The sequence below is a fragment of the Ipomoea triloba genome, chromosome 13 (genome assembly GCF_003576645.1).
Source record: "Ipomoea triloba cultivar NCNSP0323 chromosome 13, ASM357664v1".
In the NCBI taxonomy this organism is placed as follows: domain Eukaryota; kingdom Viridiplantae; phylum Streptophyta; class Magnoliopsida; order Solanales; family Convolvulaceae; genus Ipomoea; species Ipomoea triloba.
Genome location: NC_044928.1, coordinates 20941546 through 20969434, shown reverse-complemented (window position 1 = coordinate 20969434; position 27889 = coordinate 20941546). Strand labels below are relative to the sequence as shown.

The 27889-nt window shown below is 34.8% G+C and overlaps 3 protein-coding genes across 5 annotated transcripts; all 3 read left to right on the top strand.

Annotated features, from left to right (window-relative positions):
• Positions 1-6398: 6398 nt before the first annotated feature.
• LOC116001340 lies at positions 6399-9404 on the top strand. Its single transcript, XM_031241223.1, has 3 exons — positions 6399-6428; positions 6483-6539; positions 8271-9404. Exons 1-3 carry the CDS (start codon positions 6399-6401, stop codon positions 9402-9404), a joined length of 1221 nt encoding a protein of 406 aa, XP_031097083.1.
• Positions 9405-14396: 4992 nt separating this feature from the next.
• LOC116002701 (isoflavone reductase homolog) lies at positions 14397-18052 on the top strand. The gene is made up of 4 exons (XM_031242867.1): positions 14397-14882; positions 15956-16196; positions 16577-16780; positions 17596-18052. The coding sequence occupies exons 1-4, from the start codon at positions 14547-14549 to the stop codon at positions 17757-17759; spliced, it is 945 nt and encodes a 314-aa protein (XP_031098727.1). The 5' UTR covers positions 14397-14546; the 3' UTR covers positions 17760-18052.
• Positions 18053-24990: 6938 nt separating this feature from the next.
• Positions 24991-27456, top strand: LOC116002687 (isoflavone reductase homolog). Of its 3 annotated transcripts, none has more exons than XM_031242852.1 (4): positions 24991-25380; positions 25578-25743; positions 26254-26457; positions 27239-27456. In XM_031242852.1, exons 1-4 carry the CDS (start codon positions 25045-25047, stop codon positions 27400-27402), a joined length of 870 nt encoding a protein of 289 aa, XP_031098712.1. In that variant the 5' UTR covers positions 24991-25044; the 3' UTR covers positions 27403-27456. The 3 variants fall into 3 exon arrangements, with proteins under 3 accessions (XP_031098712.1, XP_031098713.1, XP_031098711.1); XM_031242853.1 differs by having other exon boundaries at positions 25578-25818; positions 27320-27456; XM_031242851.1 differs by having other exon boundaries at positions 24992-25380; positions 25578-25818.
• Positions 27457-27889: the final 433 nt, after the last annotated feature.

The following is a 27889-nucleotide window of genomic DNA, read 5'->3' as shown; positions in this document are numbered from 1 at the left end:
AACGTGGAGTTATGAAATTATGAACATAGAGTTATGAAATTATGAACATAGAGTTATGAAATTGTGAACATAGATCTAGGTACACCTTGCAAGGTGGACCCGGGTCCATGGCATAACAACCCGACAAACTATCCGTCTAACTCATACAATTAAACTTTTTTTAGTACTATTAACTCTATTACAATGTAGTATCTGTTTATACATACTTTCTCAACTACTTATTGAAGCACAAAGAGTCTTTCTCAATCACTTATTAAAGCACATAAAGACAATACCCTCACTGAAGTTTAAATCTGTGACCTCCCATTTAGAAGAGCAAGGTGCTAGTGAATTATAAGCTACTCAACTCATAGAATTAAATTGGTTAAAGCGTATTAGAAGATAATTAAAGTGGTAGTTACACATTAAATGAAGACATTTGGTGATTAATCTAGCTAATAGTTAAGGAAATAAGATATCCCACAATTACCTCCTCATTCCCCTAATCAAGATCGTCATCCCACCAATCACACATTCACGCTCCATTAACCACTTGTGAGGTCGTAAGGAATTAATATTCAAAATATATTCCCAAAAGTTCAATCACGATATAATACGAAATCAATATAAAATGTGTGCAACACATATTTTCTTTCAAACTTATTCATTTCCTCATGATGGTGCTAGTAGCATTGAAACCACAATTTCTCAAAATATAATGGATTACCAACAAAAATATTTGAGCACTGAAATGTAATTCTTCTTGGCGAACTTGACAAAGAAAGAAACTTCAAAGGTGTGTAAAATATTCGCCTTTTGAACCTCATTTTGCGATTTGATTTGCACCCATTCCCTCATGAGAGAGAGAGCATCTATTTTTTTTTTGGAAAAATCGCAGTTTTGGTCCCCCAATTAGTATCAATTCTGCAATGTTGTACTCATCTCCCAATTTGAACACATTTGGTCCCCCAATTATTGACCCATTAGTCAATTTAGTCCCTCCGTCAGTTGACAACCGTGACCTCCGTTTAGACCATGGGTAATTAAGGAATTTCACATTACATTGAATATAATACGCTACTTTCTTCCCCTTCCTCCGCCGAGTCGACCATTTCCGCCACCTCTGGACTTCAACCCTAAACCCGTAAAACAGTTGTAACCCGTTCGAAAAGAGCCGCCATTGACGCCATTGAGGACGCTATTGCTGAGCAATGACTAGTAGGAGGATTAGTGGGTTTGATACTACTCCTACCTGTAAGTAATCGAACCTAATTTTTTAGAACTATATGTTTGTTTGTTTTCTAGTTCGCATATGCAGTGTATATATATTGTCGGGTTCTTTATGTTAATGTTTGGTGGGGGCCTGTGTTGAATAGAAAAAGGGTAGAAAAAGGGGAAAAGCATACATTGTTGAATATGAAAAGGGGAAAGCATATGGGGACCATTTTGTTGGGTTGTTATGTTAAACCAAACACACTGTCAATTTTTCAATAGTTCATTTAAAGCAGTGCATAAAGTCTGTGTTGTTATTGTTTTGTGGGGACCAATGGAATTTGCCTATTTGACTTGAAGTAGTTGTTAGGTACTGTAAATATAACTTCTTTTACTGCTTTGTATAGATGTTGGTGAAGAACACTCTGTCTTTACCATAAAACTCCATATTGGTGGAGATTTAGTATGGCATCCAACCACTGGTTATAAGGATGGAGGAGTTGAGTACTTTGACCATTTCAACTGCCATGAGGGTAGTTTACTAGATTTAAGGAGAATGGTAAAGCAACTCAGGTTTTGTGATAAAAAGGTGCAGTTTTGGGTTCTGGTTAAGGGTAAGGGTAGAAAGAACTCAAGAAAACCTGAACTTAAGCCTTTAATCAATGATGCAGACATTGTCAATTTAGTTGGAGATGTTCCACCTAACAAGGAGTTAGATATTTTTGATGAACATTTATTTGATGATCAATGGGATTACGATGTAGAGATATCTAGGGAATTGGGAGATGATTGCTTACTATATGATGAGAGTAGTGAGAATGAAGTTGAGGTTGAGCAAGAAAGTGAAAATGAAGTTGAGGAAGACAACCTTATAGACTAGTTCTAAGCAGGTTAATCCTAATGCTGGGCTGGACTATGATGAGGTACAGGAAGTTGATTGTGAATTGTTTGAAGAGGTGTTGAGGAGTTTGGAGAATTCAGATGACTCTGATGGGGAATTGAATGTACTGGAGAATGTTTTCCAAGAGAGTGACCTAAAAAAAGAAGGCTTTAAGTTTGTGATTGGAATGATTTTCAAATCACAGATGAGGTAATTGCTGGGGAGAGTGATGTAGGAATTGAAGGCCAGTTTGAGGATATAGCAGTTGAGACACAAGTCCCATCTTTTGTTCTTGAGGAGATGGTAAGTACTATACAAGTTTCATGAAATATTACTAGTATTATCTTAGTTCTAGTTACAATTTTTTTTACTGAAATTTCAGGAGGTAATGAACTCTCAACCATCACAAGTAGTTCTGAACCAAGGCCCTCCAATGTCAAGCTTTATATCTTCTCAAATGCCAACTGGAAGTAGCAACCCCAGTGTCATCACAAGATCAGGGAGAAACTATGTAACTGTGGCAACCCTACAACAATCAAAAGCAGTCCAGAGAGAAACCAGAAAAAAGAAAGCAATTGAAAAGAAGAAGCAAAACTGACATTGGTGTTCCTTGGAAGTTTGATGTATTGCAAATATTTTGAACACAATAGATTAGGGAAAACTGACATTTGGTCTGGTTTGGAGATTTGGAAATATTTTGTTAATATTAGATTAGGGAAAACTATGTCCCTTTGGTCTGGTTTGGTGATTTAGAAATATTTTTGTTAATATTAGATTAGGGAAAACTATGTCCCTTTGGTATGTGTTTGTAAACCAAGCTAATGTGTTAATGAATTGCTTTTGTCTAGTTTGTGGATGTTGTTTTATTTGTAAACCAAGCTGCAGTGTTAATGAATGAATTGCTTTTGGTTTGGTTTGTGGCAAATATTTTATTTGAATATGTTTGACAGCTTTGGTCATTTCTAAACACTAAACCAAACTGTAGTGTTAATGAATTGCATTTGGTTTGGTTTGGTTTTAGTGGTGTTAAACAATACTGACAACTTTGGTAAGCAAACTAATGTACTCTGTTAAACAATACTGACAGGAGTTTCAATATGTAAGCCAAGTAATGCAACATGCCATTCAACATAGAAGTTGAGTTGGTTTAGCAATGTTCACCCACAAAAAAAAAAAAAACAACAACACATTGCTTACATAGTGAAATGCTACATCACTACCACTACCACTAATGTTTCAATCCTAGTTGAGTTGGAAAAACTTTGGAGTTGGTTCACCAGTGTTCCTCCACACCTTCAAACAAACAAGGGCAACTACAATTCCAACTGTAAACCCATAACAAAACTGAAATTTAGATTCCAACATCATCTTCTTAATCACACCATTGTCTTTCTCAATTACAGTTTGTAGCCTTTTGATTTCATTGTCCTTCTTGTCCAACCTCTTCAACAACCCTCTAATAATTCTGGATACACGTTCGGAGACATCGGAGTTAATCCATTCAAAAAACCAACAATTCCCATTACCCTGAAATTAAGGTATGGAGTTAAATTGCCATTCGAAACTTTCACAAATGGATTTAAAGTAAAATGCTTAAACTGTTATACTTACTCCATAATGTGGACAAGCTCTATATCTCTTCCCTGGATTGGCATCACTCCACGACATCTTTATCGGTGTCACTTCTCCGCACCAATAACGCACTTCGGGCATCCATTGCGTTGATTCGATAGAGCTTGAAGACATTGTCGAGCTTGGACCTGCTTCTATTCAAACGGATTAGGGTTGAAATCCAATGGTTGCGGAAATGGTAGACTTGGCGGAGGAAGGGAAAAAATAAGCCTACTTTTGTTCTAACTGGTTAGGGTTGAAGTCCAGAGGTGGCGGAAATGGTCGACTCGGCGGAGGAAGGGGAAGAAAGTAGCGTATTATATTCAATGTAATGTGAAATTCCTTAATTACCCATGGTCTAAACGGAGGTCACGGTTGTCAACTGACGGAGGGACTAAATTGACTAATGGGTCAATAACTAGGGGACCAAATGTGTCCAAATTGGGAGATGAGTACAACATTGCAGAATTGATACTAATTGGGGGACCAAAACTGCGATTTTCCCTTTTTTTTTGTTGGGTAATTTACGGGGTCTTTCTCCGTCCGTTTAACGGAATCGTCGTTTGTGGGGATAGAACCCGGGTTCTCCCGAAATTCTTCCCTACAAAGAGATCTCATTTGCCACCTAAGCTACCCCCATTGGATGAGAGAGAGAGCATCTATGCTAAACAATTCAAACTCCTTAAAATGTCAAATTGTATTTATACTAGAGCAAAATCAATTAGTTTTCCAATGTAGGACAAATGGTACTTAAAAGTATTCTCAAACTTGTTTTTTCTCAACTCAATAGGTATACTTTAAAAATTAATTTCTCATTCACGCATGATTTATTTTGACCATATAATATATCAATTTCGTCATTTCAGCAAAGAGAATCCAAATCTACTTTGGTCTTACTCAAACCAGAAGTGGTTCACACTCAAATTAATAGATCAAAATGACCCCTCTACATTCTCTCTTATAAATCCTATGGAAATATTTTCAAGGCCGAGGGCTTTATACAACATTGACGTTATATGTACAGATTGGTACAAGAATAACTTTTTCTAAAAAGCTTGAATGCCCATGCTGACTTTTCTGCCTTGATGTCAAGATCACATATATCTTTCTTAATAGTAACAATGTCCAATAGTTCTTTTATATTAGTGACGGATTTAATTAACCTGGGGGTCCGAATTAATAAACCCAATAAATAAAGGGAATAATAAATGAATAAGGTAATATGATATAAAAGACAAGGAATGTGTGTCATGGAGACAATATTTGTATTAAGATATTGTGTAATGGCTATTACAATAGTAAGTTAAGACAAAAAAGATAGGAATATCCCCCTCTTAATGAGACAAAATATGAATTGTATACTACCAAGATCTTATAACCGCCCTCTCTAAATAGGAGGGAGCGGTTACAATCGCCCTCCTAAATAGGAGGAAATAGTTACAACCGTGTTTGACCACGCCTGGCCTCGCGACCGGAGTACTGGACCTATGGATTGACCGGTCGAGACCTCGTAGCCGAGCCCTCATGGCTGAGGCCCCATGGCTAGCCCTCGTAGCCGGGGCCCCATGGCCGAGACCTCGTAGCCGAGCCCTCATGGCTGAGGCCCCATAGCCGAGGCCCCGTAGCTGAGGCCTTGTCCTAGGGCGGTCTTGGTCAAGCACGGGGCTCAACTTCGGGCCTCGTACGTTGGGGTTAGAATGCGAGGTCGGGCCTCGTGCCTCTTTAGGGTACTAGCCCTTCGACCCAAGTCCTTAGACACCGGGCCATTAGGCTCTTCCGTTGGGGTTGGTACACAAGGTCGGGCCTAGTGCCCCCTTAGGGTGATAGCCCTTCGACCCAAGTCCTTAGACACCGGGCCGTTAGGCTCTTTCGTCGGGGTTAGTACGTGAGGTCGGACCTCATGCCCCTTTAGGGTACAATTGAGGGGTCGAGTAACTACCCCCTACCCCCCCACCCCTCCCCCCCCCAAATAAGTGAAAATGGGTCATCTATGGTGACACTTTTACTAATTTTATTGTAATGAAGGGGACGGACCACCTTCTAACAAACGAATTACTGATAATACTTCAATAAGTGATCGACATTCCATACTCTAGCAGCCATCTTTCCTTTGGGGGTCTTGAGCTTGTTGCTGTCCAGGCAGACCACGGCTCCTACAATATATGGGCCTTCCCATTTTGTGGTAAATTTACCCCCGACATGGGGTTGTCTTGCCTCTCTCTTCTTGAGTACATAGTAGCGGGGCCCGACCCTTTTGTCATGATAGGCTTTAGCCTGGCAGTGATAGTTCTCAGCTCGGATCATAGCAGCCTCATTTTTCTCATCTACTAAGTGGATGTCTACTTAGTGGTGCTCCTCGTTGAGATCGGGGCCGTACTCCTTGGCTCGACGGGCGGGTATGACGACCTCCGCAAGGGCTCAGGCTTCGAAACCATAGGCTAGTGAGAAAGGTGTCTCGCCCGCAGCTCTCCGAGGGGTAAATAGTTCATCGCCACTATCAAGTACTTCCTCTTGCCCGACCCCATAGGTAGGGCTCTTACTATGTCCACCCCCATCTAGAGAATGGGATCACTGAGCTGATGGGGTATAGTTGGTGGCAGGTTGGCCCGGGCTGGTCTAGAATTGTTGGCACGTCTTGCAGCTCCTTATTACATAATCAACACATTCCTTAGCTATGTTGGGCAAAAAATACACCTATAGGATAGCTCTCTAAGCCATGGCGTATGTAGGCCCCTTGGTGGGCCGAGTAGGTCCCCTTGTATATCTCTTCATACACTAATCTCGCCCCCTCGAGGTATAGACATCACAACAGGGTGCCATTATAGGACCTCTTGCAGAGTGTATAACCGAGGAGCAGGTAGGTTCTCCTCACCTACTTGGCATCGGTCTTGTTAAAGGGAAAGCTGCCCATAATAAGTTCTTCCGTTAGGTAGTGAGCGGGGAAGTACCCCTTATACTACCGTTAGGGAATGCCAAGGTCGGGGCCGGCACGCACGACCACGACCATATGGTTGATTACATTTTGCAAATTCTACTAGTGAGAACATATGTCGATATTTGGAGTCAAAGCCCCTCATTTACCTTTGAAACATAAAATAGCTTTAGGTTGTGGTGAGTTGACCTCCCTCCCAACTTGAGTCCCTAGGCTCGGGGAAGCTAGGTGCTCAAACTATCATTCCCCCTAGAAAGGGGTGGGGTAAGTGTAGGCACCCATCAAGAGGCATCGGGGCTGAGTAGGGGGACTTGAACACCTCCTTGGAGCCCCTCCACGAGGTGGGTTAACAAGGTGATAGCTTGTTGGAGCGCGACCACCCCCTTTTAGAACTCGTCCACTCTCTTCCAGAGCTACTCGACCTCATCAAGGCGAGAGCTAGGGGTTCGCTAACTAGTCTCTCCCGAGCGCTCGACTTGGGAGGTATGCTCTCGTCGCGGTTGGGCTCGAGGTCCACGGCTCGACGATCTTCGTAAGTATGACTCCTCACTTGGGGTCCTTTCTCGGTTAACCTTGGGCCTAGTCTATCTTGGGTCGTCATGCGGGTGCCCAACCACTCCAAGGCGGACTTGGCTTGAGTTGGCCTCCCTCTAATAGCGTCTCTATGTCGATCTCGGCTGGTGCCACCCCTTCCTCGCCTATCTGACGGTCGAGGTGAGTTGACCTCCCCCTCAACTTGAGTTCCAAGTGCTCGGGGTGGACGGGTACTCGGCCCACCATGCTCCCTTAAGGTGGGTCGGGGCTCCGCGGGAAGCCCCGAGGCTAAGCTAGGAGGCTTGAAGACCTCCTTGGAGTCCCTCCATGAGGCGGGTGAGCCCAAGAGCTGCCTGCTAGATGGTTGCCCACCCGTGTGGGGTCGGTGGGGCGGTAAGGGCCGACTTCTCGTTACGATTGTTGGTGAAGCCGTTCCTCAGGTCGCTCGTCGATCTCACGGAAAGGGTTCGTTGCTGACTAGTAGTCCCGTTAAATTGTTAATTATATGTAATATATATTTATATTTATATATTTATTAAAATTTTATTTAAAAATGTACCTAGTGATAAAAAAATACTAAAGATGAACTCACTTATAAATTGTTAATTTGTTATGTTTCAAATCACTTTTATAATAAAAAAAAATAGTTTTTAATTGTTCGGGCTATCGGGCTAGCCCATTTAATTTCGAGCTAGCCTTATCGGGCCACCGGACTTATTGGTTTCGGGCTCATCGGGCTAATTTTTTATCGGGCTAACCCGTTCGGGCTATAGCCCTGTCGGTTTCGGGTTTTTTCGGGCTAGCCCATCGGGTTCGGGCCCGATTGACATCCCTATTCCTAATAAAATCATCAATTGAAGTGGAACTTTAAAATTGAGCTAGCCCGTGGGACCACTAGTTGTTTACCTAAATGACTAGTTGCAAGAAGAAAAAATAATCTAGAAAATAAGAAAATGATGAAAATGAGAAAAATACAAAAATAGAAAATGATGGGAAATCAACTTTAATCTGGGTCATCCCTGGCTACCTGTCCAGACTGTCCCAATGATTCACACACCCATGCCAGCTCAGCTGAGTGGTTCACTTGTCTCTAGGTTAATTGACGATGACACTGGTTCCTAGGATCACTCTATTCTCACAGATATTCTAGAGCCTTCTGATGTGGACCGTGTCTTAAGAATCCCTATTTCCCCGGACTATGAGGACTCATGGTTTTGGTATGGTGACCCGAGGGGATGCTACACAGTCAAGGGTGGTTATAGAAGCATGGTTGGAGACTATGAAACTCTCCCAACCAATTTTGATAGGTGGAGCCCCTTCTGGAAAATTAAAGTCCCCCCTAAGTGGAAAACTTTTTTGCGGAGAGCACTCTCTGATATTCTCCTTGTGACTACAAACTTGCTTAAAAAGAGGGTAGAGGTGGATCCCTCATGTCCAATGTGTGGAATCGTTCATGAGGATGTTATGCATTCACTTGTTTTGTGTGATTTTACACAATTAGTGTGGCATGAATCTTGTTTGGCCTTTTCTAGCATTATGGGTGGCAACTTCTCATTGTGGTTCACAAATCTTTTATGTTCCTTGTCTGAAGACCATGTGTGTTGGGCAGTTGCAATTCTTTATCACGTGTGGAAGGCACGGAACGACGCTGTATGGAGTGGTTATCTACCAACGCCAAGGAGAGTTGTAGCAGCCGCGAAAGCATCACTGCAGGCATGGACTGCGGTGCGTCAGCGACATCCGCCGGTTGGGCAGTCCGAGGAGGTGGGCGGTGCAGTACAGCCAGCTCAGGCGTCGATGAGCGCTTCCCTAGTGTGCTACTTCGACGCCAGTTACAACCCGGTAACACTCAAAGCGGCGTTCGGTGCGGTCTTGTTCGATCCAGGTGGAAACTATGTGGCTGCTATCGCTGGACCCATGATCGACTGCTTTTCCCCTCTCATGGCGGAGACCATTGCGTGTAAGGAAGTCCTAGCCTGGCTCAGGGATAGGGGAGTGGACTCCATTCGGATATTCACGGATTGTTCTCAGCTCTGCAGTGGCTTATCACGGCCGCATTCACCATACTTTTCTTATGTTGGTTTATATATTGATGCATGCAAGAGTGCTATCGCTTGTTTTTTATTTTGTCATATCAATTTAGTTCATAGGTCGATGAATATTATTGCTCATACGCTAGCTGCTGCGGCTGTGCAACAGGCTAGCAGACTGCACTGGGACTCGGTCCCACCCGACTTTATTTTGGCTCATTTATAGTAATCTACTGCATGGTTTGTTTTCAAAAAACAATATTTTTCTTAAAGTGTAAATGAATATTAAATGTTTACTACGGAGTAATTTATTTTAAGTAAATTTATTTTTAATTCTTTTTAAATATTTTTAATTAAGAAAACGTGGTTTATAAAATATATGTAAATTAGTGGAATGAAACTGATAGAATGGTCAAATCCGCCCAATGACCGTGATGGCCCAAACAGACAAACTATCAATAGTTATTGTCTAGACTATGGTCTATGTTGTTTTGCATAATTTATTTTTTTCACAGCAACATGCTACAATATATATTTTATTACTCATAATAAATATTATTTTAACACATAATGAACATTATTCTTACTTCAAAATTTTCATTATTCTAACACATAATGTACATTATTGTAAGTTTGTAACTCATAATTTACATTATTCTAACATATAAAATTCAGTAACATCGTTTTAAATTATGGTCCACTGGACCGTGATTTGCCAACAAACTATCAGTCTAACTCATAGAACTAAACTGGTTAAAGCATATTAGAAGATAAATTGTTTCAAAAAAAAAAAGAAGATAAATTGTATTAAAGTGGTAGGTACACATTAAATGAAGACATTAATGGTGAATAGGCAATATGACAAATGAATTGCAATTGATGTCGGGTGTGCTTGTGTGGAGTTAATTTAAAAAATCAAAATTTTATAAATAGGATGGCAAGTGGGGAAAATTTCAAGGTGGCGTTATTGTTACAACCTCACGGGGATGTAAATGAGCATCCATACGACCATACCATGGAGTTAGGTCCACCAAAATATACAATTTATATAATGAATATTCACAATTTACATACTGAATGTTCGTAATTTAAATTGTGAGCATTCAGTATGCAAATTGTGAACATTTAGTATATAAAATTATGAACATTCAGTATGTAAATTGTGAGCATTTAATATATAAAAATTGTAAACATTCATTAGGTAAATTATGAACATATAAATTGTGTATTTTGAACTCGCATGGACCCTTGCAAGGTGGACCCGGATCTATAGAATAATTTGCCAGTCCCCGACCTCTCTCTATCTTGCATGATTTAATAATTCAATCTTTTATTTTATTTTATTTTTTGATAAATATTTTATTTTATTTATAAAGTTTTTTTTGAACAATTTTATTTATAGATCAGAGTTAATTTTAGAAATACTCCATTCAATTGTGTTGGACATTTATATAGTAAAGGTGATTAATATTTCAAATGGACTACCATGAAAGCTTAAATAATATTTGGAGTTGTGGAGTTATGAATATTATTTTAGTTTGGTAGAGAGTTAATTGAGAAATATATTGGATTAGCCGAATCCATGAATGGTCGAGTATATGGCCGAAGCCATGAGAATGGACGAATCCATGAAGCCGAATTCTTGTTGACATGGCCGAGTCCTTAAACTGTCAATTGGCCGAATTGTTGTTTGGTCGAATGTTTCGTGAATTGGCCGAATTCATGGCCGAGTTCATGAATTGGCTAATTTCATGAGTTCATTGCCTCGTTAAAATTTTTGCAATTGAAGGATTCAGTGAATCATTAAGGATTCGGCATCATCATGCATGCGTGTATATATTAATTTCCTTTTGCATGGGAACTGAACTTTGCATGCATTGGAATATTAATTATTATATATTATAATATATAACTTTATTATATTTTCGCATGCAGTGTATGAACCTACGAAGGTACATAACTTATGAAAATGTATATATTATACATAATTCATGTAATTATATTTTTCATATGACAGATATATTATTTAAGATATATCTTGTGAAAGTTGGAGTTTCAAACTGCCATAAACTTCCATGTAACCTCTCTCAATTGTTAGATTTTACATCTATAAATAGTTGGAGAATCATCTGAAAGTGATATGCAATTACATTGCAGTATACTTTGATATTTCACAGTTCATCAACTCTCCAGGAAGTTCTTATTTAAAGCAACTTAAAGAACTTTGTTTCATCTTCTTGTATCCCATAAGATTAAATCTTGAATCCCCGTTGCTTTTGATAGAGGGAGATTTAAAGCTTATAGGAAAGTGATCACACGCCTGAAAATCTCATTTCCTCACTTCCCTAAACCTCGTATACAAATTATCCAACAAATTGGACTATTAATATTTACTGATTTTTATTATCTACTTTCAAGACTAAAATAAATGATTCATTGATTATTGATTTGTTCCAAATTTAATCTTCTAAATATTCATTTACTAATCATTAAATTTAAAGGTAATAATGTAAAAATTAGTTTCTTGTTAAGATGGCAAATTGAGTTCATAAAATTAATACATTGAGTTCATCGTTAGTGGAATGTGAAGAACCAAAATTTTATATTATTACCCTTAAATTTAATATATACTAAATGAATATTTTACTAAAAGATGAAATTCGAAACAAAATTAATAGTCAAGCGACCATTTATGGTCAAATTAAAAATCGATAAATAAATTGTTAAAATCCAATAGTCAATGGATAATCTATGATTCAATTGAAAGTCAATAATAAAATATAATAAATATCAATACTCAATGAACTATTCCTGAAATTAACTTCTGTTTATATGCGCCTATGATATAAACGTGTGAGCACATATAATTATTCAATATCCTATTTTATTTACATGTGTGCATAATATAAATGTGTTAACACATATAATAATTCAATCTCCTGTTTTATTTGGAAAAAATTTGTCATTACCGTCTCACGGATCCTTATTCGTGAGACGGGTCGGGTCAAAATGAAAATTTATATATACTTATATTGAAAAATATAATATTAATCATGAATAAAATATTTATTACTTATATGGAAAAGTGTAATTCTTTTGAAAAAAAATATAATATTTTTATATTTTGATTTAAAAATATTACCGTTTTTTTCATAAGTATTACGGAGCATTTTTTTTCTCAAGTAACAAATACTTACTAACATTACTTATAAGAGAAAGTGTAATATTTTTTTAAAAAATGTAATACATTGAGTTTTTTATTTTATTTGGTTTAGGAGTAGGTCTAGCGCGCATTTATAGTTTAGATTTAAAATTTAGCTTTTTCATATGATTTTTTAAAATGCATACGTGTTTGCATATGTAGTTGTTACAGAACGTATTATTAAGTGTTCAAGTTTACAAAGTGAAGTTGACGATAATTATAAAATTGTCACGACATTTTTTAATCTGATCTGATCCGTCTAATTTTTACAAATGTAATGTTAAAATTTATTTTTAGTTTTCTCTTATGGGTGTGTTCTCATGGGATCATATATATATATATATAATGAACAAATGAGGACACTTCCCCACATGAGAAGTGTCTAACTAATTTTGGCCGTTGATATGGTGTTGATGTGTGATTATGATTATTCTTTTTTCTTTGTTTTTTTATATGTTTTTTTAAGTAAGGTGTTAGTAATTAAGGTAGGATTCTTAGTAGGATTCCGCCAAAGACCTTGTGGTCAAGCAGTATATATAAATGATTCTTCCAAATGGAAAGTCATGAGTTTGAGTCTCAGTGGCTCGTTATTTTGTGTCTGTTCTGATTTTAGAGTGTGATATTTCCGACTAATTACTGGCACTACTAAACATATTTGCACACATGGTCATATAAATGTTTTCTGGTTTACACATGGTTGCATATATAGTACTGCTACTTGTGCCAATTACCCTATGCACACAGGTCTTCAACCTATTTGCACACAAGTTCACAAAGTTTCCAATTTTTCTCTACAAGTGTGCATGTGACGATACTGTCGGACAACAGACGCATGTGAAGAGGTCGGTTCAATTTGGATTTATTTAAGATTGAGAATTTTGAAATATGCATTGTGGACTTGTACATTGTTTAGGTTTTCAAATTTAATTTATTAGTGAAAATAAATAAATAATTATGTACATACGCAAGAGAATTAGAGAATGTTTAAGTTCTCAAACCGAATCAAACCAAATCTGAATCGAAACCGAACTATTTCAAACCAAACCTTTCAAAAAAAAAAAAAAAACCAAATTGATCACAATAAACACTAAACCGAAATGCCACCTTTTTTTTTTTAATACTAATAAAAAATTGGAAGTGGGAAAATTTCAAGGTGAGCTTATCTTTATTTATAGGAAATTATATATTATGTGGACTGTCAACTCCTAATAGGGCGTTTGTATTTGTTTAGAGTGAAAGAATTATGTGGGAAAGAAATTACAATTTCATGGGAATAGAATAATGTGGGAATAGAGTGGAGTTTCAATTTCAATGTTTGGTATATATGGAGATTAAAAGGAAACAAGTCGTATAAAGTTCAAAATGCCTATTGTTATTATTATTATTATTATTATTAATCTTATAAACAATGTAAATTTTTAACCATTATTGCATAGAATATAAAGAATTCATGCGCTTAAACAAAGTTAACAAACACACAACTCACACCATTCATTGTTGCATAGATCGGCGCACATAATGAATATTATACAACACACCCACCATCAGTGCACAAAATGAAATTTTTTTGTTCAAAATTTAGGCAAATATGCTATATACACACATATCAAATTAAAATACTTGAGAATTTTGAGAAAACATATTATGGTTGGACTAAAGTGATATTGTTGCATTCTCTGTTAACAGTAGTCGAAAAATAATACATGCTATAATCTATAAGGGAATGTCAAGCATCAATTTTAAGTTTTTTTTTTTTTTTTTAAAAAAAAAGAGGGATAATTTTGTCTCAAAATTATCTTTTTTTTCTTCCTAAAATCCACATAATTAAAATCTCCGGAGGGGGCATGGGATTCTAATTCCATGAAAATTAAGGAATTGCAATTCCGTGCCTCCAACGAAACACTGAAGGAATTTAGTTGCCTTCGAAATTAAGTGGGAATGGAATTGTAATTCTTTCCAACCAAACGCCCCGTAAATTCTACTCCTCCTCCCACTCTGAAACGCCCCGGAATTGTACTACTTTCTCAAAAATGAGAAAGTAGAATTTGGGGTACACCTGCAGTGGAACTCCTTATCTATATATGTGGTTGCTAGAGGCTAAGCCTAAGGGAGATTCACTGCAATACTTGTTTGGGTCATCAGTTATTATATTATTGGCAGCTAGAAATGGAAAAAAGTAGGGTTCTTGTTGTGGGTGGCACGGGCTATATTGGGAAGAGAATAGTGAAGGCGAGCTTAGCCCATGGCCATGCCACTTATGTCCTCCATCGCCGCGAGATCGGTAGCACTTACGACATCGACAAACTCCAAATGTTGTTGTCGTTCAAGGAGGCAGGAGCTCGCTTAGTGGAGGCCTCCTTCGATGACCACCGGAGCCTTGTCGACGCTGTGAAACAAGTGGACGTGGTCATATGCACCATGTCGGGAGTGCACTTTCGCTCTCACAACATTCTCCTGCAGCTCAAGTTGGTTGAGGCCATTAAAGAATCTGGAAATATCAAGGTTCCTTATTATTTGGCATATAATTACAATTATTATTTTTGTTATGTTTAAATTAAACATGTCAAAATTGAAATAAATTTATAATTATTTTTTATAGTATTTCAAAGTATTTTAAAATTTTACATTTTCACCACGTTTAAATATATATTTTTTTTGCTGTGCTCCCAAGTATAGGCAGCATGTGGGAGCACGTGACTTGGTTTTGGACCATGTGCTTCCTGGCATAAAGTTGCAATGACGTCCTAAACAACGCAATAGTGTTAGTTTTCAGAGGCAATCACCAAAAAAGTTAGTACTGAGAAGACAGTTGCGCAATGCACTCTCACCCACAGAAAAGCATTATTTCTCAATTGGAAAAAAAATAAAAAAAATCTAAGAATACATAGGTTTTGATACCACGTAATCTAAGATACATAGGAAAAAAATAAATGTTAGTAAAAAAATAAATGTTAGTAAACAAGTTTTCTAAACAGAAAATAAAGAATGAAAATTTTAAAAAATAAAAAATAAAAAACAGTTTTCTGTTAGTAAATCGGTCCGTTTCCCAAATAAATTGAGAAAATATTAAAAAAAAGAAGAAATAAAATAGGTACGGAATATAATAGAAATTCTATTATATTCTTAGATTAAGGGATAAATTTTAAGATTTTGATGTTTCATGGTCAATAATAAAACTTTATTGCATATTTTTAAACTAGGTAAATTTCACTCTTAGTCATCAATTATTATAAAATTGTCACATATTCTACTATTTTAATCATGTCATAAATTACATCCTTAACTTTTATATGAGAGATGAAGAAATTACATATTGAAAATTGATCAAATTGAAAAAAGAAATTAAATGTGACAAACATGCCCATTCCCTCTCTTTTCTATTTTCTGTTTTCAATTTCTGATTTTCTTTCTTCTCCCAAAATGCTGAATCTCCAACCCGAAGTGCTCTCACGTACTGATCCGACAGAAAATGTGAGAAGATGTAAATTACCGTAACTCAACAGACATGACGACGAAATGCTCAATCTTTTGTTTTCTAAATTGTGTGAAGTGAAGTTGGTTACTTTAATTTGCAGCGTTTCGTGCCATCGGAATTTGGCATGGATCCAGCAAGAATGGGAAATGCGATGGAAGCAGGGAGGGTTACATTTGATGAGAAGATGGAAATAAGGAAGGCCATTGAAGAAGCAAATATTCCCCACACTTACATTTCAGCTAATTGCTTTGCTGGCTACTTTTGTGGCAACCTTTCTCAACTTGGCTCTCTTCTTCCCCCCAAACACATAGCCTACATATACGGGACTGGCAATGTCAAAGGTCTAACTAACCATATAACTTTCTTTTCAATTCATTTCAAAAAAATTGTAATTTATGCTCCTGCATAGTTTGCTAATTATTAATGTGACTCCTGAATTATTAGAGGTGTAAATATTACCTCTCAATTTTTTAAATGGTACATATATGGCTCTCCCGTCACAGACCTAGGGATTTAAACAGTGCCGTTTTAAAACGGATTTGGGGCAATATATGTACCGTTTTGAAAATTGAGTCGCAATATTTACACCATGTACTAATAATTCAGGAGTCATATTGATAATTTGCATATTATGGAAGGACATAAATTACAATTTTTTCATTCATTTCTGTCCATCTAATCCAACTCCTTTTAATTTAATTGATACCATACGTACATACAGTGATATATATGGACGAAGATGATGTGGCAGCATACACAGTGAAGTGCATAGATGACCCCAGGACCTTGAACAAGACAGTATACTTAAGGCCACAACAAAACATCTTAACTCAGAGGGAGTTGATTGCTAAATGGGAAAACTTAAAAGGAATCGAGCTTCAGAAGATCACGGTTACTGCTGATGAATTCTTGGCATCCATGAATGGTGCGTAAGACTCTTCTATCTCATTTTATAAGTCTAGTTCAAGTAATAAAGATGGATTGATGAAGTTTTTTACAATTCTATTTTTTATTATATTAAATGTAGTATTAATATACAAATTTATATATTTAGAAATTAAATCAAAAGTAATAATAAGTAATAAATAAATACAAATTATATTTAAAAATAATTTTAAAAAATACTAAAAAAGTAAGAAGGAAATTGTTGATTTGACCCATAAGAAAAATGGGACAATTGAATTACTAAACTGGGGAAAAGGGAGCAACTAATAAGAAAATTAAAGAAAATAAATTTGTCCTAAAACTATGCTCAATAATACAATTGAATTATTGATTTTAGTAGGGATGGGGAGATTTTTCCTTCCCTAGGGATGAGGACAAAGAATGATGGAGAAAGTGGGGGTGGGGGGTGGGGGGAATATAATGACGAAGAGGTCTCTAGACCTTCGTCTCCATGGTTAGAGACGAGGGTCCTTTTGTCTTCATGGCAGAAGGTGAAGATTGGTTTTTTATCTTCGGTGGAGACAAAGTTTTTTGTTAAAAAAATATTTTTTTATTTAAAATTATTTTTTAAAAATATTTTTAAATTTGTTAACCTGTTAGAAACTGAAAAAATTGATAAATTGAACTAATTGCATGAAACTGGTTAATTTAAGGATTCAATTGTATATTTTTTAAGTTTAATATGACTTAATTGCATTGTGATGTACAGTTTGGTAGTCTATTTGACATTTATTCTATGTTTTTTATGAGTAGCTAGAGTTTAAGTCAATTAATCATTAAAATGGTAACGTGCAGATATGGACTTTGTTGGTCAAGTAGGAGTGATATTTTACTACCACATTTTCTATGAGGGTTGTTTGACAAACTTTGAGATAGGAGACGATGGAGAAGAAGCTTCGCAACTTTACCCAGAAGTTCACTACACTCGAATGGATGAATACTTGAAACGGTATCTTTAATAAATATAACAACAATCAACGATGGACTTATATGGTAGCCATAAATTTGCTGAATTTCGGTGTTTTTTTTTTTTTTTTATGTGTGTGTGTGTGACTAATCACGATATTTCTACACTCTTAATAATTGGGATAAGTCCCAGACCTATGACCTTTCATTTGGAATTGAAGAAGGGTCACAACAATGCCATCAAACTACAAGGTACTTGGCATTTCATTCAGTTTGTTATTCATTTGAGTTGATTTTTTTTTTTGTTGGATAATTATTAGCTATGACAAAATCTCCTATTAGATCATCATGCGTATCCTTATTCGTAATGCCCAATAAGAATTCTTATGATGACTAGGAATATTTTTATAATACTTCATTTATTAATTCTTTGTCATTCATATTAACTCTTAAAAATGAAGAATTAAGAAGATTGTAGGGAATAATATCAAATATTAATTAAGTCAAAATAAAATAAATAAAACAATTATTTATTATATTTATTTAATAAGAAATTAATGACCAAAACAATAAATGTTGGCTCCTAGGGCATACATGTCTAACAATTTGAACACCCATGCTTATAATTATTTATTTTTGACATATTAATATAATATATTGGTGGTAAAAATAATTAGCTTTAAATATTTATAAAATAATATACGAGTTGGAATATAAATATCATGATCTGGTAGTGATGATTTCAGCGCCACATAAGCTAAGTTAACGGTAATATTAACACTGTTAACTATTGTATTTAATTGCACCACTTTTTAAAGTACATGAACTAAATTGAACAAAACAAAGGTACAAGGACTAAATTGAACAAAACACTATAGTATAGGGACTTCATAGGTACTTTGACGGTCTATTGATATGTATTTCTCTCTATAACTTCAACTTTCACCCTAGGCGTTTGGTACTTTCCCACCAATTAAATTCCCGGAAAAATGTTTCCAAGGAAAATAATTGATGGGAGTAACTTTACTAGGAAAATTAATTAGCATGTTTGGTGTTATCGGGAAACATAACAATTAAATTATCTGGAAAATTAGTTAACATGTTTGGTTTGTTTAGAAAGTGCGAATGAATGTTATACCCTTTATTTATGTTCGTTTTTCGATTACGCTATTTTTATACATTATACTGTAAGAGTTGTACTATACAATATTTTGGACAAACATACTCTTACCGTTATAACTTCATTATCTTTTTCACTATTGTTACCATGCACATGCATCCATCATATATTTTCTTATCTCGATCTTCTTCAATAATAATAATAATAATAATAATAATAATAATAATAATAATAATGTAAAACATTTTTATAAATTTAATATTTATATTTTAGAAAATAACTAACATGGGGTATATGTTGTTGTTATTATTATTATTATTATTATTATTATTATTATTATTATTATTGTTATTATTTACAATAATATAAAAATCTAATCTAAATAAATTTAAGATTTTAATATAAAGTACTAAAATTGCTACCTACTTTTGCGAATTGCGCATAGAATATACTAGTACAAACGTAAAATTTAAATTAGCAAACAAAAGGTATATATACAATACAATGTATAATGAATTAGGTTGTAAATTACAATGCATAACAAATCAAATTACAATTAATCATGAACTAATACACACACTACACATACCTAAAAAAATTATTTATATATATATATATATATATATATATATATATATATATATTATAACACAGGATTATATACATATAACGCATATACAAATATAATATAAGTAGTAATTACAAATTAGATTATATAGGGATGTACCTGGATATTTTGCTAAAGAATGTGTAATGATGAAAGTGTCAAATTTCTTATATTTATAAGAGATTTTTAACATGACAGTACGGCATCAAAAAGGATAAATTTGTAATTGAATAAAGCTGGCAAATTTTCAGTAGGCCTGTAAAAAGAATCCACCCCCTTAGGCGGCGGCTGTTATACCGTGTACCATGGTCCGAAAATGGCGTCATTTCTTTAAGTAAAGAAATGGTAGCCGTTAAATTTTAACAAATCCCATATTTTTTGTGTGTTCATAACAAAATGAAACTAGAGTGTATTTAAAATGAAACTGTGTCGTATATTGTGTTTCTATTATCAAATGAAATTGTAATTGAATTGAAATGATATTTTAGTTGTGTTGAAATGAAACTGAATAACATGTCTCACATATTGAGTGTCTATTGTCAAATAGAAGTGTAGTTGCATAGAAATGATACTTTAATTTTGCTGAAATGAAGCTATAGTATGTATAAAAGAAAATGAATAACATGTATCACATATTGAATGTATATTGTTAAATGAAACTGTAGTTATATCGAAATGATACTAAGTTATGTTGTAATGAAACTACAGTGTATATAAAATGAAATTGAATAACAGTTTTACACATTGGAGTGTATATTGTCCAATTAAATCGTAGTTAAATTAGAATTTTAATTTAGTGGTGTTGTAATAAGACTACAACTTGTTTAAAATGAAATTCAATAGCATTTCTCATTATAATAAGACATGTTGTATGTATAATGTCGAATGAAATAGTTGAAACAAAATGAAACTACAATGTATATATATAAAATGAAACTGAATATATTATACAAGCAAAGCTAATTACGCAGAACGAGTGTTGTTTCTTTTCATTAAAATAAACGACATCATTTTGGACCATGGTCCACAGTAAAATTTGCCCTTAGGTGGGATTTACTATCCTTGGATATTATGGAATGTGATTTCATTGACTTAAATTTACTATGTCAAAGACTGCACTAAAAGCAGGGCCGGCCCTGAGGGGGGTTCAGGGTGGGCACCTGCCCAGGGCCCATCTCTATAGGGGGCCCATAGACCATAAGATATACGGAGTATTATATATAATATATATTACTTATTATATATTAAAAAATAGGGTTAATAATTGTTTGTGAAAGTTGAGAACTGAACTCACAAAGACGGAAAGAAACGTACGTTGTCGCACACCCACCGCTCATGCCGCCTTGGAGTATAAGGGTGCCGGTCGCGCCTATGCCACACCAACCACTCAAATACTTAAAGATTTTCGATTGACTGATTCAGATTGATTGATTCATATAAGTGTTAGCAGCTTTTGTTCTTTTTTTGTTAAGATCAATTTTATAATAATTTTTTTTATACAATGTTACATAAAAAAACATTCTTCCGGAAGTGAAAAAAAGAAAAATAAGTAAATAAATAGATCATCCGGAAACAAATTTTTCATATAGGGCCCTTTTTTTTTCTAATTTCGCCAAGGGACCTATAAAACCTTTGGACCGGCCCTGACTAAAAGTGATCTTTTTAAATTCCTATAGAAGTTTAAACTTTCCTAACTACTAAACGCTTTCCTCACATGAAATTGTAAGAGGTTGACTACCATGTACACCTACTTTTCATTTATAAAGATGGGTATCTATTTTTAGTATGGAAAATAAAAGAAAGCCAAATATAGACAATTCAAGTTTAAAACAAATAACTAGGAATAATGTCAATCTTATCTAAAAACAAATGGGTTGGCCTGATAAACAAAAAAATTTTAGGGTTAGGATAAAAAAACTTAACTCGATAAAAAATCACCAGTTCAATAAGCCTGAAATTTAATGGGCTACCCTGATAGCACAAGCCACTTAAAGACTATTCTTTGTTTTACAAGTGACATGGAACAAAATATACAAAGAATTTATATGTAAGTTTATTTTTAATAATTTTTTTTATTAATTTGTAAATAAAATTTTAATAAATTTATTAAAAAATAAAATATTTTTATGAAAATAAATAATGAATTTTTTTAAAAAAAATAATTATAATTATTATGTTATACCATAAATATATTAATTACATTTAGTTGGAATTCAGAAATAGATGTTTAGATTAATTGAATGATGTATAACTTTATATTTATTAGTGCAAAAAATGCACTAGTTTATTATAATTGAAAGTTTAGAATGTTAATTTGAAAATGCCAAATGTTTTAGTTGAGCTTACCTGATAAGTCTAAGAGGCCAATATGACTAGCCCAAAATTGAACATGTTGGTCCGATTGACATCCCTACAAAGAACACAAATTAGGACTCTCAGATCCTAATTTAGGAAACATTAGAAAATAGAAGACAAAAAATAACAAATATTTTCCTCTACAACTTGGGCTTCCACCAAGAAATATAGATTATAAGCAATCATGCACTTAGAAATTAAAACAAAAAGTGGGAAATACGGCTCCTAGTTAAGCCATTAGGGAACACCAATAAATCAAGGTGAACAAATTATAAGTTAATCCCCCATTAACCAATAATCGATAGTCGATAACCAAACCATCAGAAAAAATTGGAGTTTCAGACTTTCAGTCGACTATGGTTATTTATTTTTAAAATAAATTTGTTATTCGGTATTTCAATTATTTTATAATTACTTATCTTTAGTTTTCGGTTGGTGACCAATAGTCTGATCACAAAAGATAACACAAAGAGACTATTGAACCAAACATGGATCTCACGAGTTTGGGCAACGGGTCCCAGGAACCCGGTCCAAACCCCTCACGGGACTGGGCAACGGGTCCATGTGCCTTAGTCCCCCATGAGTGCCTCATGGGTGGGACAACGGGTCCCATGGACCAGTGGCCCCCTGTGAGAAAGTACTCACGGGCTTGAGTTACGGGTCCATGGGACCTGTGAAACTCCAGACAAAATCAAACATCACCAAACTTCACACAAATCACTCAAAATATATGTTCATTTGCAAAACCCTTGATATATTTACATATACAGATAATTTATAGTCAAATTCTATCTACCCAATTTTTTAAAACAACATCAGTTCATCATATAATAGAGTCATTGCCATTTTTGGTCCTACTGTTATTGGGGTATTGTCAATTTTAATCCACTTCATTAATTTTTGCTACATTACGACCAGTCTTATTTAATTATTGCCACTTTTAGTCCACCGTTAAAATTCTCGTCAAATGGTCGTCCAAAATAGGGGTATTTTCTTCTTTTCATGTTTTGGTCATCTCCTTTACCCTTTGTAGTGGTTTTCCTTACACATTTGTAGTCGTCCCTTTCTCCTTTCTCCTTTCTCCTTTGCAGTCGTCGGCCAAAACAGGAGACGCCGCATAGAAAGATTTAGGTCTCCATTGGATGAAAATGTGTAAGGAAAACCACTACAAAAGGTAAATGAGATGACCAAAGCATGAAAAGACGAAAATACTACTGTTTTGGATGGTCATTTGGACGGTGGACTAAAAGTGGCAAAGACTAAATAAGATTGGCCGCAATGTGACAAAAATTAATGAAGTGGACTAAAATTGGCAATGCCCCAATGACCAAAAATGGCAATGACTCTATAATAAATACAACTATACAAACCATAAACAGATAGCATACCTCTACAGCTAAACCTCAAATGCAGGAATCCCCTAATCTTGATGCTCAACACCCTCTCCTATTCACAGGCTATAACCATAGTAGACAACCATGTAAACATATACTCACAGACAACCTACCCAAGCTAAGAAAAATGGACTAGTAAAGGATGAAATGGAGAGAAGAGTGAAAAGCTTAACAGAGGTGAATCCTAAAGCTAAGGGACTAAAGAAGAAATGTATTCTTCAGCTTAGGAAATGGAATTGCATGTAAGGGGGATTGAAGATGATCAAGTGCTACAGTAGGTATTTATAGGCAGGGCTCATTATCCTAGGTAAGAGCTAATGTGGAAGAGCAAGAGTGTGTTGTGGGTTTCCGGAGGATATATATATATATTTGGGCTTGGATGAATATTTATTAGGCTTGGGCTTGAACTTTTTTATAATAATAATAATAATAATAATAATAATAGACTAGTCTCACTTAAATTTTTGGTTCAAATAATAATATACTCCGTAACATTAAGTTAGTAAAATCATGAGTCATAAAATAGTTTTATTTGAATTTTGTAGCAAAATAATTTGTTTTGAAATCATAAATATTGAAATATCTATAATTGCCCAAAATAATTTTATTGTTAGGAATATTTGTATTAAAATAATATTAGTTGAAATAACAGGGTATTACAGTAGTGCTATAACAATTATATTATTGCGAGTAGAAGCAGTTCAAAATTGTTGGGCATATTAAATCATGATGTTTCGAAGTTCGCATGTTTCTATGCACAAATTATTTATGTAAATTAAATGTAAAAAAAAATATAATTTTTTAAAGTAAAATAAATATTTCGTAATTACACAATTACTTATTTTTAATTTATAATATCAACAACGTAGTAGTAGCAACAACTACAATTGGTACAGAAAAAGGTCAGTTTAATAATTGCAATTATGACTAATGAATTGCATAAATTGATGTCGGGTGTGCTTCAGTGCTTGTGTGGAGTTCATTAAAAAAACACAAAATTTCCCAACTTGGATGGCAAGTGGGGAAAATTCCAGGGTGCCGTCCTTGCAAGTTACAATCCCGCGGGGATGTAAATGAGCATCCATAAGTGTCCCTCTTGCTGACTCAACCCCTCGACATGAACGGATTCGACCTGTCTTATAGATAAAGATATGTGAGACGGTCATACACAACTGACACAAGCATGACTCATTTTATTTACGCGTGCGTATAATATAATGTGTGAGCACATATAATAATTCAATCTCTTATTTTATTTACATGTGTTTTTTGAGTAGGGCTGGATATTTCGGTTCGAGTTATCCGAACTGAGTCAAACTAAATAGTTAAGTTTTGCTTTATTATTAAAAATCAGTTGTTTTTATATATGTTATAAACCAATTCAAATGATTTCGATTCAGTTCAGTTCAACCAAAAATCTGAATGGTTCACACATACATATATATTAGAGATTATATAAGAACCAACTTCACATGAATCTATGGGAACCCGTCTCATTCATTTAAAAAATAAATCATGGATGAGATTAATTGACGGGTTTAAAAACGGTTATACACGTTATGATATGGGCATATTAAACATGTTTCTATGTTACACATATCATATATGCTTATCCTTTCAAACCAAATTGAAACCAAACCTTTCAAAATTGAAAAAAACCAAAACCACACATTGAACACAATAAACAGTAAACGGAAACGCCACCCGTTTTTGAATACTAATAAAAAAAAATTGGAAGTGAGAAAATTTCAATTAAGGTGCGCTTATCCGATCCTTGGAGACATGCATTTATATGTGCTAAGGCTAAGGGGGATTCAATGCAAATACTTGTTTGGGTCATCAGTTATTATTGGTAGCTAGAAATGGAAAAGAGTAAGGTTCTTGTTGTGGGTGGCACTGGCTATATTGGGAAGAGAATAGTGAAGGCGAGCTTAGCCCAAGGCCACACCACTTACGTCCTCCATCGCCGCGAGATTGGTTGCACTTCCGACATCGACAAACTCCAAATGTTGTTGTCGTTCAAGGAGGCAGGAGCTCGCTTAGTGGAGGCCTCCTTCGACGACCACCGGAGCCTTGTGGACGCTGTGAAACAAGTGGATGTGGTCATATGCACTATGTCGGGAGTTCACTTTCGCTCTCACAACATTCTCCAGCAGCTCAAGCTGATTGAGGCGATTAAAGAAGCTGGAAATATTAAGGTTCAATTCGTTGGTTAATATTTTCCTTTTCAACGTTTGATTGCATTCTGAAAAATTATGTATTTGCATTTTGGTTCAGTTGCTGAAAAATGAGTAGAATTGTATCTAAACACTGGAAACCTGAAAAATGACGGGGTTTCTAAATGCCCAATTTTTTGTTTTCTAAATTGTGTGAAGTTGGTTGCTTTAATTTGCAGCGTTTCGTGCCATCGGAATTCGGCATGGATCCAGCAAGAATGGGAAATGCGATGGAAGCAGGAAGGGTTACATTTGATGAGAAGATGGAAATAAGGAAGGCCATTGAAGAAGCAAATATTCCCCACACTTACATTTCAGCTAATTGCTTTGCTGCTTACTTTTGTGGTAACCTTTCTCAACTTGGCACTCTTCTTCCTCCCAAACACACAGCTTACATATACGGGACTGGCAATGTCAAAGGTCTAACTAACCATATAACTTTCTTTTTCATTCTTTCTTTTCAATTCATTTAGAGAAAATTGTAATTGTAATTTATGTCCGTTCATAATATGCCAACTATCAATGTGACTCTTGACTTATTAAAGGTGTAAATGTTTCTTTTCAATTTTCAAAACAGTACATGTATGACCCCTCCTGTCACGGACCTAGGGTTTTAAACGGTGCCATTTTAAAACGGGTTTGAGCAATATATATATATATATATATATATATATATATATATATATATATGTACCGTTTTGAAAATTGAGTGACAACATTTACACAACATACTAATAATTCAAAAGTCGCATTTATAATTGTCATATTATGAAAGGACAAAAATTACAATTTTCCATTCATTTCTGTTCATCTAATCCAACTCCTTTTACTTGAATTGATACTATACATATACAGTGATATATATGGACGAAGATGATGTGGCAGCATACACAGTGAAGTGTATAGATGACCCCAGGACCTTGAACAAGACAGTATACTTAAGGCCACAACAAAACATCTTAACTCAGAGGGAGTTGATTGCTAAATGGGAAAACTTAAAAGGAATAGAGCTTCAGAAGATCACGGTTACTGCTGATGAATTCTTGGCATCCATGAAAGGTATAGTAACACTCTTCTATCTCAATTCTCTGATTCAGGTAATAAAAATTGATTGATGACGTTTTTGACAATTTCTTTTTTATTATATTAAATTTAGTATTAATATAGGGAATTTATATATTTAAAAATTACATTAAAATAAATAATATTAAGTAATTAATAAACAAACAAAAATTAAATTTAAAAATAATTTTAAAAATATTTAAAAAGTAAGAAGGAAATAGTTGATTTGACACATAAGAAAAATGGGACAATTGAATTACTAAATTGGGGAAAACGGAGCAATTGATAAGAAAAATAGAGAAAATGATTAATTATGTCCTAAAACTATGCTCATAATACGTACAATTGAATTATTAATTTTTCCTTCCTTCCCTAGTAGGTAGGGATGAGGACAGGGAATGATGGAGAAAGTGGGGGGTGGGGGAAATGACGAAGAGGTCTCTAGACCTTCGTCTCCATGGTCGGAGTCCGAGGACGAGAGTCCCTTTGTCTTCATGGCCGGAGTCTAGAGACGAGGGTCGGAAACAGAGACTGGTTTTTGTCTCTGGCGGGAATGAAGTAATTTTTTTTTAAATAATTATTTTTTATTTAAAATTATTTTGTAAAAATATTTTTAAATTTGGTAATCTGTTAGAAATTGGGAAAATTAATAAATTGAACTAATTGCATGCATGAAATTGATTAATTTAAGGATTAAATTGTATATTTTTTAAGTTTACTGGTTTAATTGCATTATCTAGAGTTTAAGTCGATTAATCATTAAAATGGTAACATGCAGATATGGACTTTGTTCGTCAAGTAGGAGTGATATTTTACTACCATATTTTCTATGAGGGTTGTTTGACAAACTTTGAAATAGGAGACGATGGAGAAGAAGCTTCGCAACTTTACCCAGAGGTTCACTACACTCGAATGGATGAATACTTGAAACGCTATCTCTAATAAATACAACAAAGATCAACAATGGACTTATATAGTAGCCATCAATTTGCTGATTTCGGGGTGTTTTTTTTTTTTTTTTTTTTTTTTTTTTTTTTTGTTGTGACTACAACATGAAATGCCAACACCCTTAATAATTGGGATGAATCTCGAAATTGTGACCTTCCGTTTGGATAGCTATGCCATCAAACTATAAAGTACGTGACATTTCATTCGGTGTGTTATTAATTTTAGTTGATTTTTTTTTTTGTGTTGGATAATTATTAGCTATGACAAAATCTCCTATCAGACCATCCTGCGGATCCTTATTCGTAATGCGTATTGAGTTTTTCATAAGTGTTACACTTTTCCTTGTTAGTATAACATTGCTTCTCATAAGTAATTCTTCAACTCTTAATAGTACATTTTGATTTAAAAGTAGTACATTTTTAAGTAATAGACAATTTATTCCTAAGTAATATTACATTTTTCAACATAAATATTACATTTT

Coding starts and splice junctions, on each gene's coding strand:
- LOC116001340 (XM_031241223.1), top strand. CDS start 6,399: ATGGCGTATGTAGGCCCCTTGGTGGGCCGA. Junction 6,429..6,482: donor TAGGCCCCTTGGTGGGCCGA/GTAGGTCCCCTT, acceptor CTCGAGGTATAG/ACATCACAACAGGGTGCCAT. Junction 6,540..8,270: donor AGTGTATAACCGAGGAGCAG/GTAGGTTCTCCT, acceptor ACTGGTTCCTAG/GATCACTCTATTCTCACAGA.
- LOC116002701 (XM_031242867.1), top strand. CDS start 14,547: ATGGAAAAAAGTAGGGTTCTTGTTGTGGGTGGCACGGGCTATATTGGG. Junction 16,197..16,576: donor CGGGACTGGCAATGTCAAAG/GTCTAACTAACC, acceptor ACGTACATACAG/TGATATATATGGACGAAGAT. Junction 16,781..17,595: donor ATTCTTGGCATCCATGAATG/GTGCGTAAGACT, acceptor GGTAACGTGCAG/ATATGGACTTTGTTGGTCAA.
- LOC116002687 (XM_031242851.1), top strand. CDS start 25,045: ATGGAAAAGAGTAAGGTTCTTGTTGTGGGTGGCACTGGCTATATTGGG. Junction 25,381..25,577: donor AAGAAGCTGGAAATATTAAG/GTTCAATTCGTT, acceptor TTTAATTTGCAG/CGTTTCGTGCCATCGGAATT. Junction 26,458..27,238: donor ATTCTTGGCATCCATGAAAG/GTATAGTAACAC, acceptor GGTAACATGCAG/ATATGGACTTTGTTCGTCAA.